This window comes from Dermacentor andersoni, chromosome 4 (genome assembly GCF_023375885.2).
Source record: "Dermacentor andersoni chromosome 4, qqDerAnde1_hic_scaffold, whole genome shotgun sequence".
In the NCBI taxonomy this organism is placed as follows: Eukaryota; Metazoa; Arthropoda; class Arachnida; order Ixodida; family Ixodidae; genus Dermacentor; species Dermacentor andersoni.
This window is the reverse complement of record NC_092817.1, coordinates 46,118,917-46,134,793: the sequence shown is the minus strand read 5'-3', so window position 1 is coordinate 46,134,793 and position 15,877 is coordinate 46,118,917. Positions and strand designations below refer to the sequence as shown.

The window sequence follows — 15,877 nt, the reverse complement described above, 5'->3', positions numbered from 1 at the left end:
CTGGTGCTTCCCCCGACACGTCCGGGTGCCCCTGTCTCCGGAGGATGGATTAAGGGCGCCTGGGACATCGGGAAGGCCAAGGAAAGGCCCAAGCCACCAAACACGGCCTGCGCCTGTGGTCCTGCGTCGTCGCTGGCGGTTCGATTCGTCCGCGACACCGCGCTGCATGAAAGGCGACGACGTTGCACCGTGAGGCCCAGGCCACGTCGCACCGGAAGGGTCGAGCGCCAGCCATGGTCTGGAGCTGGCATCACCTCGTCCTCTATTCGGCCCCAGAGAGGGATGTGATTGGCGCCAGGAAAGCAGGCCGTCACCTTGTCCTGCAAGACATACAGATGTTGGAATTAATCTGGCAGGTTGCGTATCTCCTAGAAACTATTCAACGTTGGTTTTTTTCCTAGTGTCGGTGCTGTACCGTAGAGAGGTAGAAGCACGAGGAGCCCGTGCACTGGTTCATGCGTGCATCCTTGGAATAATGTGCAGCTGAGAGCTTCGCGTCGTATTGTTCCATATTTCACTAAGCAGTTGCGACCCGCCGAGTAGAGGCTTAGTGGATTTGGCGTTGGTGCACCCGAGCCACGTTGTTATTGTTATTGCATGTACAAGAAACGGGCTTACATGTTATATACAGCATTATACAGCATTATACCTATACATAAAAAAACTTTCCTGAAAGCCCCCGCTGCTCCCTCCGCCAGGGCTATCTTAATAGAAGGCATCAGCTGTGGGCTTGCTCCGCTTATTTAACAACTCATACTGCTCATACTAACTCATAGTACTCAAAACTCATACAGTTCGATTGGGAGGCCAGCATGTTTGCCGGCCTCCCAGTCGAACCCCCCTTCCTGGAGGGAATGGATCAATCTCACTGAAAGCTTACAGCAAACGTGGTGGAGCCTTCTGGTTACAACTCAAAAGAAAAACTTGAGAACTCTACGGCTATGTGATGGTATACTAGAATCGCGACCTCGGCAATCGTGTTCCGATGGAGAGACGGCCATGTGTGCGCGTTACAAAACCCAAGATTGTCAAAAATAGTCGAACGCCTCCCACTATGGACTCTCTCTCAAGTGAACTGCTGCGTCAAGTGCTGCTTAATGGTGTTAAGCGGGACAGTAAGTGCCATTAGGGAATCATTCTCGCGTTGCGCTTGTTTCAAATGCTAGTTGGTATATAACTGGGTGCCGAGCTTCACAAAGGTTGAATACTTCGCTGCCTACGCATCTGAGAGTGCGTTCTGTACTTTACTGTGAGTCGTGCTCAGTGCCACGTTTATTGAGAGACTGAGTCACCTCGCTGGCTTTCCAATTCTGGACACATTTGTGGAAAACCCTACAGAAGACATTTCAGTCGAAATTCTCGCACGTACAAATTCGTCACTCATAAAACACTCAAGGCGCCAATATTTGCTGGGTAAACACCGTATAAGTAATGCGACTGTGACTAAGGGTGCATGGTACCAACGATAGGTAAACAAGACCTTTACAGCCTAGGAGAACCTGCGTAATTATTCTAGAAGATATCGAATAGCAAACATATTATACTTTGCATACTATTAGGCCGGAGGTTAACTTCTCCGACTCGCCACTTTGAAGTTTCCTGAAAGCTTGCGAAATAACCAGTGGCACGCAGAATAAATGATAAATCGCACCTAGCCCTTTTTCTAAACCATACTCCCACTGAAAGGTTATCTTTCTCATCGTATATGAGAGCTGGAGAAAACCTGGGGAAATCGCGGGGCTTCGCGACCGTCGAAAAACTGGAGCGCCTCAGGAGCACGAGAGATCCCGCGAATACGTGAACGCAGCTCGACAGACCTGTAGATTCTTCGCAAGCGAAGCTTACTTCATGAGCTCAATGATAAACTAAGCTCTTCAGGGCTATTCGGTTCTGCCAGAAAGGAAAGGTCACGATCAGGAGACAAGAAAACGTCGTCTCACCATGTCGGAGTCGGTGGTTTTAATTGCGGCCTGGAACAAGGAGAGCGCGAGGTGCGGGAGATGCGCGAGGTGCGGGAGATGCGCGAGGTGCGGGAGATGCGCGAGGTGCAGGAGGGGCGCGAGCATTGCAACGCTCGTGTAACTTCTTTCCCAAAGGGGGGGGGGGGGGTCATTACTTGCATCCTTGCACAGCGGCGTGCCCTATTACTCTCGCTTTGCTTTACGTCATCAAATCGTGGAACTACTTCTTTTCCAAAGGGGCGAAGGAGTGGTGGGGTTGAAGGGAGGGGGGGGTAATTACCCACATCCTTCCACTGCGGCGTGCCCTATTACTCTTGCTTTGCTTTACGGCAACAAACCCCATGATTCAAGAGAAGAAAAGGCATCTCGTCAGTTTCGGCGATTGCACACAAAAAAAAGTTTGGTTCGTGGATCATGCAAGAAATGACACTACTGATGGAGGAAACGAAAACAGGTAACGTTCCAAGGAGATCGAGCACGCCCGTGTCATTTTCCCCCTTGTTTTAATTGGAGAAGCTGGCGCCTTGTCGTGGCACCAGCTACTCCTTGTCGTATGTGGCAAAGACAAAAATAGCGCAAAATTTGTAACAAAATGTGCTGCAAATGTATCACAGCAGTCAGTCAGCATTAGCAGAAAGTTCCTGTACACGAGTCCAGAAACCAACAGATCTTGTTGGAGGAGCCGCTTGCTCCGTCGTCAGCAGGGACGACGTGAACCTGTGGGAACCGCACTACACGCAAAGCCAAGATGCTGTGCTGCAGGTAACAAATAGCCAGCAGGAACGCGACCACGACGATGACGAGGAAGAACAACACGATAATGATTATGATGATGTTGATAATGATAATGCTGATTCCACGCAGTGACACATAGCCACAAGAAGGGATTGGCCAACAATGGAGAGTAATACAATTAAGAGGCGGGAGGAAGTGAAAGACAGTCGAAATAGTAAATAGTGAGAATGATAAAGCTTCCCGAGAGCGCCATGGGCGCCAATCCTACAGTCCGAAAACCCACCACGCAACAGCGGAAAGCCTCCCTGTCTAGCGTCAACTCCCGGGACCAGCTCGATCTGGTCGTGAGCGCGTCGGGTGGATGCGGCCCATGGGCTCCTGGACTGAGGAATCCACCCCCCACACAGGGCCCGTCGAAGGACCCTGTGGTTCCCGTTTACTTCAATAGATGTGTTTATTCTTTGTCTAACGAGAGCGCGCCAAGCCATTACCAGAAATGCACCGCGCAGCAGAAAAAGTAGGGGGAATGAAGAAGTGGGTTAGGACGTAAACGTCGCGTGTGCCCTCGGCTGGGATATGGGATAACGCAGGAGAGTACTGCTAGCGCGCGCTGGCCGAGGCATTGGGAGAGAGCCTCTTTTTACAGCGCGCAAGAAGACTACCCTTCTCTCACCATCGCCTGAAAAAAATTAATCTGCTTAGATCCCTATTATAAGCACAGCTCTGCGAAACTTGTTGCGAAACGTTCCTTGGACGTTTGTAGTTGCCCAATACCCCCCTTGCGCAATCCAATAATAAAGCGCCCACGGTTACAGCAAGAAGGTATAACGGACAGGGGCAGACGCACACGTTCATTCCTACCCATCTTGTCTTCTTTTCACTGCACCTATAGTATTAAACCACTAACATGCCCAACTTCCCGCCCATATACATCAGCTATAGCTACATCCTCTGCTGCGGTCACTTTATTATTTGGGCACCGAGGGAAAAAAAATAGCATAACGAGGTTCAGGCAAGAATGCTTACTTGGTCTGTACAAAACATTTTTTGCTGCACGACAGTGCTTACGAACGAAATTAAAGCAGCATTATTATGTGTACATAAACTTTTATAAAGAGCCACAGCAGCTGCTGACAGGTGCCTGCCGTCGGCGGGTTGCGGCGACACTGCTGACGCCGTTGGCGCCCTCAGCGTCTCCGTCGTCGTCGCCGTCGTCGTCGCCGTCCAGGAAGCATCTGAGGTCACGTGCCCTTTCCATCGCCATCCTTGCCTCTTGCAGCGCGAACATTAGGGCGACAAGCGCGGCCACCACGAACGAGACGACGACTGCCGACATCTGGACGAACCACAGCGCGGGCCTGCACGGAACGTCGCAGCAGTCAGCTCCGTTGCAAAGAATGATTTTCTGCCGCCATGTGCCAACACGACACCGACGGTCGACAGACGTCTTGCAGAGAGTCTAGATGGCAGAAATTGAGGCTTGACACACTGGGCATACACGGACAAGGCCGAAAAAAAATGGGTTTGCAGTTTTATCCCTATCTGAATAGCTACGTTTATATAAAGCCGATAAAGTCGTCTGGAGGCTGCTCGACGGGTCGAAAACCAGCCGTCGGATTGCTATAAACATTAACGGGTTGCGCCTATAACTAGCGCCTAAGCAACTTCGCCGTCTACGCACCGGGCAAGGAATCGGTTGACCATTCCAAATCCTCTTGGCAAATAAATTTAAGCGAACTCGAGCCGCGCGGGGTCAGCCAACATCACTTAGATCAGGTGTTGGATCAGTTCGACTTCCCACTCATCCCGCGCGCCTCGAGTTTACGTGAACGAATCTAGGAGACGCCAACATAAGCCATTCTGCCGAATGGTGGCTAACGGCATGCCCTGTCAATTCGTTCAAGACTTGTTTTTCTTTTCTTGCATTTCCTTTCTTTAAAAGAAAGAAGCATTTGGTCGCATTGCAAGCGCCTTCGCCATGCTGTACCTTCGAGTCATTCCCCATTCATTAGCTCCTGGTACACCCCTGGTAGGACAAGTCCTCTTTAATAAACGTTAATGTTTATTCGTTTGCTCTCGAACAGACGTGCTAGAAAAGTGGCGTGCCTGCTCGAGACATTGGGCTGAAAGAAGTCGCGGAATTACGGCCACGTCAACGTTAGCTGTATTTACACGAATGCTTCAGTGGCGCAAGTGAATTGCACTTCTATAGCGCACCGCACCCATGTGAAAGACGGCAATGCGCTAAGCAACCAAAATGAATTAATGCGCCAGAAAAGTGCATATCGAAGTGCACATCGGCAGTGCATCACGCACTGCACGTAAACATCATCATCATCATCATCATCATCATCATCATCATCATCATCATCAGCCTTGTTACGCCCACTGCAGGGCAAAGGCCTCTCCCATACTTCTCCAACTACCCCGCTCATGTACTAATTGTGGCCAAGTCGTCCCTGCAAACTTCTTAAGTATAAACCCCATGCAAGCGACCTGGCACGCGACAGCGACAAGCGACGCGATGGAGATGGCTGTCGCGTTCGCTCGTCGCCTACAAGTTGCACCCCATGCGAGCGATGACTTCGAGCGACGTCTCCCCAGTGTTGCCGGTATGAGGGCAGCAATATAGGCGCCGAAACTAGCGTGACGCGTGTTTTATTACCTTAATAAGTTGATGTGTTTTACTGTAAAAAGCAGCATAAAATAATTCTGAATGTCTTGCAGTAGGTTCTTATCCTTGCACGTATAAAAATTCAATCGTTTGCTCGTTCCCTGCGCCAATCAGAAGTACTTGAGTTATCCAGTTCCGGCTTCGCGCTATTGGCTAGTCGCTCGTAGCACTTCCGGGCGACGAGCGACGAATTCTAGATTTGCAGAACCGAGCGATCGCGCGACAATACCGAGCGATCTGTTCACGCGACGGCCCAATCCGTCGCTCGAAGCCGTCGCTCGTCGCTGTCGCGCACAAAATCGCGCTCATGGGGTTTAGCCTTTAATCTCATCCGCCCATCTAACTTTCTGCCGCCCCCTGCTACGCTTCCCTTCCCTTGGAATCCAGTCCGTAACCCTTAATGACCATCGGTTATCTTCCCTCCTCATTACATGTCCTGCCCATGCCCATTTCTTTTTCTTGATTTCAACTAAGATGTCATTAACTCGCGTTTGTTTCCTCACCCAATCTGTTCTTTTCTTATCCCTTAGCGTTACACCCATCATTCTTCTTTCCATAGCTCGTTGTGTCGTCCTCAATTTAAGTAGAACCCTTTTCGTAAGCCTCCAGGTTTCTGCCCCGTTGGTGAGTACTGGCAAGACAGTGCTATTATACACTTTTCTCTTGAGAGATAATGGCAACGTGCTGTTCATGATCTGAGAATGCCTGCCAAACGCACCCCAGCCCATTCTTATTGTTCTGATTATTTCCGTCTCATGATCCGGATCCGCCGTCACTACCTGCCCTAAGCAGATGTATTCCCTTACCACTTTCAGTGCCTCGCTACCTATTGTAAATTGCTGTTCTCTTCCGAGACTAACACTGGCACGTAGACTTCCGAGCACGTAAACACTGGCACACATTTAGATAGAAAGAGAGAGAGAGAGAGAAAAAGGGCGACGGCAGCCCAGCATGTGCTCTCTCTCCTCCGCTCACCGGAAAATACGCGCTAAATGGAGACTACCGGCTTGTTCCGGATCAAGTTGGATCTACCGGCTTGTTTCGGATCAAGTTGGATGTGCTAGATGTAAATGTTGTCGCACAGTATTTGCCGTGACGCTCTAAGAAATGCAACACGCCACCTTTTGCATCAGTGTAAACACCGCTATAAACAAGACAAAGTGCCCCCAGCACCGACGACCCACAAAGAAGCCAACGGCCACCCATCCAAGACTGGAAGACACCTCTAAATGACCAACCACCAGCCACCGAATACCTGAGAGACCGAACTGTGAAAGCTTCATGTTCGTAATTGCGCTTTGCGATTGGCCGGCCGCCCTTTCTATACAGTTCGTCCCACATAACTTGAGCCAAAGATTTAAAAAGGAAAGACACTCAGAACGAGAATTGAACCGAATGCATAATGTTGGCACTGGCCTAGAGTTACCCAGGCTATTCTATATTTTCGCCTTAACTAATGAATTAGTCATGGTTAATTAATCAACTTTTTAAGTATTGGCTGGACACCCCAAGTGTGATATAGCAAAGTTGTAGAGAACCTTGAGAAACCTCTCAATAACTTGTTTCCAACACAAAATATCTCACGTGGTCCTTTCTTCCGCGTTCCAAAGAAAGCCCCTGAAATATGAGAAACTACCACGTGACGGGGCTATCGCGCATTGTTACTGTGCTGCTCTCAAGCGTGCGATAGATGAACAAGGTCGACTGCAGCGAGAGTGGCCTGCGACAGCGCATTCTGTCTGGTGTAGGTATCTGGGCATGCGACTGTTACCGCATGACGGGGCAAATGCGTGCTGATGGCCGAGCGGTGCTTTCTTCGTGACTGGCGACAAGGAAGCGGCAGGGGGTTCTTTATCTCAACGGAAGCGCTCGCCCAGCAGCACGCATTTTCGCCGTCATCGGACTGGAGCCGACCTTGTTCAGAGAACGCACGCTTGAGAGCAGCACACTACCACTGCGCCAAACGCTCCGTCGCGTAGCTTTTTTCATATTTGGCGGGCTTTCTTTACAACCCGGAAAAAAGGACTATGTGAGACGTATCATAAAAGAAACAACTCGATTGGTGGTTTCTGAAGGTGCTCCACAAATTTGCGTATCATACTTGGGGTCCTCAGCCAATAATTAAGAAGTTGGGTAACTAAACTTAGTGAGTTATGGGGAAAAAAATGTCTGAGTTATTATAGGCTATTGCGAATAGTATGCGTTCGGCTCAATTCGCTTGCGAAGCACTTTCAATTTTTAAATTCTTGGCTGAAGTTATGTGGGACACCCTGTATATGTACTACATTCGGAGAACAGCTAAGGCACAACTATCCAGCTGCTTAGGTTCGCGTGTTTAGCGTCCTCTACAATCTCCAACTCTCAAGTTTGGCTGGTATGAGCCGTTTCTAACGGCTAATATAGCACGAAAACATTTTTGAGAACAGGGGCCCCGATGCGGGACTGTCAGGGCGCACAAAACGTAGCGAAGACGACACCCCCGTCCGGAAAAGCTGCCGAGCCATAAGGAATGGATCTCTAAGTATCATCACTATGCCATGGTGTTTCGCAACCTGACTTTTGACACCATTCAATCTACTGCTCGCAGCGCGCCTTCGCCTTCCAACAAACTTTTGTTTCCATTTGCTATGCCTTGTAACACGCGAATAAGGCATCGTTTAAGACATTAACAGTCTCTTCAACTAATCAATCTTTATTTACTGCTAGCCTTGATGTTCTGCACAGAAGACGACGCAAAACTTCACTTTCTTTCGTTTCAGTCACCCTAGCAGCAGTGCATGCTTTGGAGGTGTGCTACATATTGCAGTAGAAGCAACTTGATCTGGGTTGTTGGTTGGTTCGCTGGTAAGATAAAAGCTGCTCTTGCAGCGCAGAAGACGAGCTCTGAGACAAACGCGGCAGCCGGCTCATGGTATTAATGAAATTTGCGGCGCCTTAATAATAAACTCGGCTTTGAAGCAGGCGTCCGTGTGTGTGTGTGTGTTCCTCTGTTTCCGGCCCCTGAGCTGCAAAACGTTATGTTTGTCTACAGTTTCTACTTGCCATCTTTTCTTTCTACTTTCCACTGGAATTGTGAATACTATCCATTCCTCCTTAACGCCACGAAAACAGACACCACGCAGAGAACGCGACACAAGAGCGGCGCGTCATGAGTGTCGCCTTGTCTGTGTGGCGCCTCTTCTCGCATCGTTAAAGAGAATAGTAAATCCATGCTCTTGCTTTCTGAAGCAAGAGCATGGACAAACTTTACATGCATAAATAGCATATAGCGACGGGCGTTCCAAAATCTTCCTGGTAGCAGGCAATCTAGAGCGACTACCTAATCCGCGGTTACAGCACACGAGGCTTCACCTAACCTCATCAGCGGCAGGAAAGAAACCTCGCTTTCAACGACGGTAGCTTAACTACACAACCAGTCAAGGCGTGATCTGGCAACCTGAGGGAAGGACATTTCCTCTGTTATTCATTGGTATCTTCTGAAATCACTCTCCATAACTGATTTAAGTCATCAGCCTCCCCATTGGCCAGGCCTTTTGTTACTTCATTGCTGCGACCCTATCGTGCAATACCGTGAGACGGTGCCCTTGAAGCATGCGCATTTTTTATAACGGCGGAAGAAAAATGAGTAGACAATGTGCGCTGGGCGCCAAACATTAGAAGCGTATAGAGTAAACGACACCAACTGCCCCAGCGACAATTCCTATTTAATGGCGGAGAAACCCCAAGGAGAGTACGTTGAGGGAGAGGAAAATTATGCAGGCTTTTTCTCGTGAGTCTGACACGAAACTCCGCTGCCAGCTGTTCTGCGAAGTTGCAGCCTCTCGCGTTCTGCTGATTGTTCTCGTCGTCGTAATATGAGGCAGACATCAAGGATACGTAGTGTTGAAAGACCAAGCCGACCGACAGAAACCTCGTATAGTCCTTTCCAGAGTAAAATTTACGCGGCGTAAATATGTCGGAATACAAATTCCAAGCCATAGCTGGACTGCAGTTTGCGACTCTCGTTGTCACAAGTTACCTGCAGTGCAGACTTACCTGCATTGGCCCTGCGTACATGGTGTTAGCGTGGTAACTATCGTTTTCTTTTAACAGAACCAAATTTGGTCATTTAAGAGATACTGAATCAGTTAAGACTGATAAAGTACTCATTAAAAACATTATTTACAGTAATTTTACGATAAGAGTTCCATTACTAGAAAATAAAATAAAGGGCAAGCTTTTTTTTTTTTTATGCACGTTAACAGTATCGTCAATATGTCAATGTGGCGTTACGGATTTCAGTGCATTTTCTGGTTGTTTTATAATGCGATATAGCCACTTTTAATAACAAAAAGCTAACTAGGGCCGATGAGCCAGTGTGAAATCCATGACGTCCCGACGAGATAGTGGGGGTACCTCATGGCGTCATTGCTACCAGCCTTTTGTTTTACGCCTTTTCGAGCTTACCAAGCCTCCCCTTACGGTAAGAGTGGCTTTTTTGGCATTGAAGAAGGGTAATTTATTCGGATGAAGGCTTTTTTTATTCTCTTTAGTGTGTATTTAAGCTCACCTGTATCACTGAAACTCGTAAGCCTCTCAGAAGAATAGGGGAACAATAGTCGCACTGCAACGCAGTGTATCTGAGTATAATAAAAGTATGTAGACAGCTGAAGTTTGCTAAGACCACGGTCGAATCAGCTTGAGCTAAACAGGAGCTAAACACAGTGAGTCGGTGTGGCGCCGTTTTACCTCACGAACAGAAATGGCTCGATCCACCGAAGGAAGTATTGCGGAGCCTTTCTTCGCCCCGTTGTTGACGCTTATTTCGAAGACAAAAATGGGCGCTTAACTTTCTGCGGCATAATCCTGCAGCACTTGAGTATCTGACGCCCGAGCAGTCACGTCATCCCTTGATATCCGTGCTGCAGCCTATATACTACAGCCAACAATCACTGTGTTCTCACTAATTCTTTCCACGTTCTTGATTGATAGTTGAGCATATTATATTGCAATGTACACTAACAAATTAGCAGGGCAATGTAAGACGGATGTTAGGATGAACGTATAAGAAACAGGATACAGGCGCTGCCTACCTGCAGCCTCCTCAAGGAACAAGGAAGCTGCTGTCTCTTGTGTGAACAATCAGAAACAAGTTACGGGGTAAATGGGAAACATCGCCTCAGACTTATAGCAGGCTTAAGATATCCCTCTAAAATTAAGTAGTGACTACGCCAGTGCGATGTGTTGCTTCATACGTGTAGCAGTGCTCACCAGTGGTGGTGGCTCCTCCTCCATGGCCGAGCTTCCGCGCCGTTGGAGGATCGAGAACGGGTGCCACCTGCAGCATCGGGAAGCTCACGGAAACGCCCGATCTGCCAAACACTGCCTGCGCCTGTGGTCCTGCGTCTTCGCTGTCGGCTCGAGTCGCCCGCGGCACCGCGCTCCCTGGAAGGCGACGACGTTGCATCGCCAGGCGCCTGCCACGTCGCTTGCAAGCGGTTGAACTCCGGGCATGTCCTCGGTCTGGCGGAGCCTCGTTCTTTGGCCGGCGGCCGAATGTAATACGGTCGCCGGTCGCAAAGACAAACTTGGGCCTTTGCCTGCTGCTGGTTGAACTGCGGGCATGTCTCGGTCTGGCGGAGCCTCGTTCTTTGGCCGGCGGCCGAATGTAATACGGTCGCCGGTCGCAAAGACGAACTTGGCCCTTGGCCTGCAGGACGCACAGAAGCTGTAATTCATCTGGCAAACAACGAAACGAAGCTCATATCTTGAAACATCGGCGCTTAGACGAAGCTCCAGGATAAGAATTATTCTTTAAGTTTATTGTTTCTTGAATGATAACAAGAGTATTAACACGCCGAATCACTGGCGGATTTACTAAACAGCAATCTCGCCGTCGACTCAAGCAAGTGCCTGTGTAAGCCAAATTTCTGCAGGTGCCAGATTGTGAGAAAATACCGAGGGTGAAAGGCTCATGAAATACTTGAATATTTCGTTACATTCTTATACACAAACAGTGATATGCGACTCAGCAGGCCATCACTAGCTGTTACTGCATGAAAACAAAATCTTGTATCTATCACGATAATTCTAACACGTGTTCCCAACCCCTTTCACCTTTTCTTGGCAAGAAATGATAAACTCGTGCTGTTGCTGGTCAGTGCGACCTGTGCAACCTTAAATTCGTGCTTCGCCTAAGTGCTGGTTTTTCAAAATATGACCTATGCTACCACCAGCCAGCCGAAGTTTCTACCTTACCGAAGGGAACTTATGTACACCTTCGGCTTATCGAGGAAAGTAAGTTTACTTCGCCTAGATATCGGTGACGTAACAGCAGGTACAAACAAGTGCTGTAAGTGCGGAGGCTAGCGCGTGTATCCTCGGAATATTGTGTTGAACTGGAAACGCCACGTCGTCCTTGCTTTCATCTCTGTGTTGCGAACCACCGCGTTATATCAGCGGCTAATAAGGTGTGCGCTCGCGCTCGCGGGACAGTGACGCATTCCTATATATGGAGCGGAATATGAAAGCACTTGTGTGCTTGAGAGGTTGCCGAGAGTGTTTGTTTCTTGTGATGTTAAACATTGACATTAATTAATTTTAGCGTTGCCGCTAAATTGTAGCCTGCAAGAATGGTAGAAAATGGCCACCTACAAAGAAACTCAAGTAATGCATGCGCTTGAGCGCGCAGCATGCAAATGAAGAAGCGCATTCTGCACTTGAATGCATGGCAGAAGCAGTGCACCTAACTCAAGGCTCCTGCAGATCAAGTCATTCTACAAACACGGTACACGAAAATAAAAAAAAAAAAAACATATGTGGGCTGTTGAAACGATATGTGATGGAAGTAAATTAACTCATCCTCGCTACTCCTAACACTCAGGGCACCATGTGGCTGCTGGGCATACGCTGTGAAGAAATGGGACTAGTGTCCGAACGCGAAGTCTAGTTCTACCTTTCATAGAATGAAAACTAGATCTAATACACCTGTCGATTCCTCAAACACAGATCGGCTTTCTTATGAGCGTTATCAGAAATTACTAGCCTCGCGGCTATAAGCGATTAAGCCGGAAAACCAGTCGACGGGACGATCTCGAACAGGAGACTTGAAAATGGCGTCTTACCATGGTGGCGTCCAGCGTTCTTCTTGCAGGTCGGGAGCGAGCAGAGCTCGAGGTGCGCGAGCAATGCCACGTGCATGAAATTTCTTCTTCACCTGGCGGTAAATCTCGTGCAGAAGAGCGCGTTTGGACAAAAGCATTTGCCGATAGGGCACACTGAAATTTATCTTAAAGCTGAAATGAATCAAGAAAAACAAAACAAAAATATAACTATAATCTTGCTTGCTGTACTTCAGGTGGACATTTTTTCCTACACTTGAGAGGGTGATCGCCGCTAGATAGGGGTGTGGGATGCTCGAATCGACGTTGTGGGTCTATGAACGTTGGCTTAAATTGTGAGACACTGCTCCGAAAGCTTAGACTACAATCAACACGTTTTCAGGATAACATCACGAGCATCGCTAGCAAAACTGTTTTAGCTAGTACAGCTATTCAGCTCGCATTAGAAACAAGAAAAAAAAAGATTCGCCGACGATTACGAAACTCCCTAATGCAAAATTTGAGCGCAGACCCTTTCACCCTTTATAAGCACAGGTACTGGGCGGTTTCCGGTTTTGCTCATTGACGTAGCCCGTTAAATTTAATGAACAAGAAAGGCATTGGCTGTGAAATTGACTAGCAAGAGTGCGTTAAAATCTAAGCCCGCAGATTTTCAGCACTTTTCCTCTGTACATAAGAACAATTTCACAACAGAATGTTGCCCCAAGTTACAAGAAAATTTTTATGTAGTTTCTTGACCCGTAATGCGCATGTCTTTTATCTGAAAAGTTAAGTATAGACTTTCCGCCAGTAAAACAACTTAAAAACGCGCTTTCTGTTCCAGCGCAGTAGACTAATAAGGCCCGTGACCGGAATTTTCTTGGGGGTGCCCTCTCGCTGCAGTTATCGCGCAAGTGAAACCGTCTTTCGCGACATATTAGCTAACGCGGATGATCTGTCTCGTGCGGCACGTTGCAGCGGCTGCCTCGCTAATGAGGAGATCGCGAGTGGTGGCGCGTGCGTGACGCGTGGGCGCGATTCAGAGCAGCCGCCGCAGACAGACCTCACATCATGCAGTGCTTTGTTTCCATACAGACGACGCGCGCTACCCTGACGCCATCTTGTAGCCATCGTCGCCACAAAACACCTCTTGCGGCACTAGGCTTGTCTTCTCACTCTTTCGCCATATCCTCCTCCTCCGCTTTCCGCCTCATGGTTCCGCTGCACCATACTCCTCCGCTTTCCGGCTCACCCTCTCTTCGCTTCATTCTTCGCTGTGTTTGTTCGCTCAGTTAAGGCGCACACACACTAGCTGAAAAACGCGCGCGTCGCGCCGCAGGCGGCAAAACGCAGCTGCGGCAGAGTGGCCACACCAACTGTCGGCGAGCCGCTGCGGCAGTCACGTGACAGCATGAAAATATCGCCTCCTCTCATTTACTCTGCGTGTAGGTACGAGATATCGCGCGCTTCTTTTTCGTCAGCTAATATATCGGCGCTGTGTTTACACTCTTCGTTCTTAACGCGAGTTATATCTTATGAGGATGACGACGTCATTGCCACTAATCATAATCCTGTAGGTGTGTTCCCTTCTGTTGTGGCGTCGCCGCGTTGAAAACACAAGGAGACTGAGGTACGGAGGTCGCCTCCACGTCCTTGTATTCGGGGTCCGTCTTCTCGTACAGAATCCGATATGGCGCACTGTCTCCAAAGGCCTTTCCATTGGGACGTCTCGGTTCAGACTCATCATGGTAAAGAACAATCGCAAACCATGACAATCGAAACAATCGCGAACGAGGCCAAAACAAGCGTGAGGATGAGGTGACTCGAGCAGACGATAGTACGAAACCAGCGCGCTCGCTGATACACATACGGGTACGAATCGAGCGGTCGGGCGGGTCCGCATGAAACCAGTTTCCCCAGCTATACCCCAGCGCACGTCACCGAAGGGACCGCTCTCATAGGTCTCCGGCGTTCGCGGCTCACTTATCGCCGCGGAAAGCCGCGAGAAATATGTCCAACACCGATCCATCCCAGTTCAAGAAAAAGCTGCAGCGAGGTAGCTTTCGCGGCGCGTGTTCTGCCGCCGCCGGCGCGCCGCGCGCGTTTTGCCGTATAGTGTGTATGCGCCTTTCTAGAGCTACGTTCTAAAAAGCGAACGAAGCAAACACTGTTTTCTGCACCTGAGACTGAGGCCCCCACCTGTAAGATAGTTAAGCTTCTTTAAAAGTGAAGCAGTGTGCGTATGTTGTAGGTTCCCTTGATTCATTGCCATCACTGTTTCGGTTCATCACGGTTCATAAGTTGTTAATCCTTTACTTTTATTTTCTTGCTTTCCTTTTTTTTTTTGCAGTTCATATAGGAGGTTGTGGCCAATCCTGCTCTTGTGAGGGAGTGCGTCACCGGTTCTGGTCACCGGGAACAGGCTACACTCCAGGCCACACGCGGACTTTTTTTTCTTTAATCCGGTGGAAATTTGCGCGGCACCGGGATTCGAACCACGGTCCTCTTGCACGCGAAGCGGATGTTCTACCTCTACGCCACCGCACACTTCAGCAATTCCATTTCACCAGCTTGGGCTGTCTCTAGCTGCGCCAGGCATTCTCTTCCTTTACGTGTCTTCGCTGGGCTTTAGACAAACGGAACGCTGTATTGTAATTTACAACATCGCTGTGAACACAAAACAACTACTTCGTTACATGTTCAGAATTATCTACTGCTTCATTCATTTTGTTTTTATTTTAGATTATTGTATCTTACGTTTTACTTCAGATATTAATTTGTACACTTTTTCTATTTCACCCACGCACTAATATCCTGAGCATTATTTGGTTATAAGATCATTAAATATACATGCACACGCCTCTAAAACCACTTGCTTCTTCGTCAATCTCCCGTAGCGCCATTGTTTGAAAATCAAACAAAACAAGAATGCTGGCTCTCGCGTAATAGAGAGTAGATGTAAGCGCGAAATGGCTACCGGCAAAGCAGATTGGTTGGAGTAATTACGATGATTACTCACAACCATCTCTCAACCATCCGCTGCGCGCAAGACACTGCGGGCCTGGTGACGCAGCATGGCGCCATCTCTCGAAGGAGGTGCACGGCGCCAAACCCGCGCCGCGGAACTCACGGACCACTGGCGTTGAAAAGGACGTAGGTAACCCTGTCTCAGCGCCAAAAGATGACAATCAAGTGTATGGTGCACTGTATCTATCTTTTGAAAGCCGGTATTGGAAATGACAAATAAGACTTACCGCACTAGAAGTTACAGCTTGAGTGATATCGTGAACAAAGATTAGGAAGAACTCGGAAGCAATGTATTTTCTAACTTGCTTGGGTAGTAACTAGCGTATAGCGTATGTAATGCGGTCCTGTACAAAGGGTTGGGGGCCAGAGACCGCACTTTCTTAAGTTTTGACTGGTCCTGG

At 48.6% G+C, this 15,877-nt stretch overlaps 1 protein-coding gene across 2 annotated transcripts; it reads right to left on the bottom strand.

Annotated features, from left to right (window-relative positions):
- LOC129386182 (uncharacterized) lies at positions 1–13,005 on the bottom strand. 2 transcript variants are annotated; one of them, XM_072287516.1, is made up of 4 exons: positions 12,474–13,005; positions 10,621–11,059; positions 3,797–4,054; positions 1–320 (listed from the first exon to the last, which is right to left on the bottom strand). In XM_072287516.1, exons 1-3 carry the CDS (start codon positions 12,547–12,549, stop codon positions 3,805–3,807), a joined length of 765 nt encoding a protein of 254 aa, XP_072143617.1. In that variant the 5' UTR covers positions 12,550–13,005; the 3' UTR covers positions 1–320; positions 3,797–3,804. The 2 variants fall into 2 exon arrangements, with proteins under 2 accessions (XP_072143617.1, XP_054929643.2); XM_055073668.2 differs by lacking the exon at positions 1–320 and having other exon boundaries at positions 3,784–4,054.
- Positions 13,006–15,877: the final 2,872 nt, after the last annotated feature.

What these genes read in the sequence shown, in the direction of transcription:
- LOC129386182 (XM_072287516.1), bottom strand. Translation starts at nt 12,549, where the DNA reads ATGCACGTGGCATTGCTCGCGCACCTCGAGCTCTGCTCGCTCCCGACC. An exon ending in GAACGCTGGACGCCACCATG is followed by an intron (nt 11,060 to 12,473) that starts GTAAGACGCCAT and finishes TGCGTCCTGCAG; the next exon opens with GCCAAGGGCCAAGTTCGTCT. An exon ending in AGGAGGAGCCACCACCACTG is followed by an intron (nt 4,055 to 10,620) that starts GTGAGCACTGCT and finishes CGTTCCGTGCAG; the next exon opens with GCCCGCGCTGTGGTTCGTCC.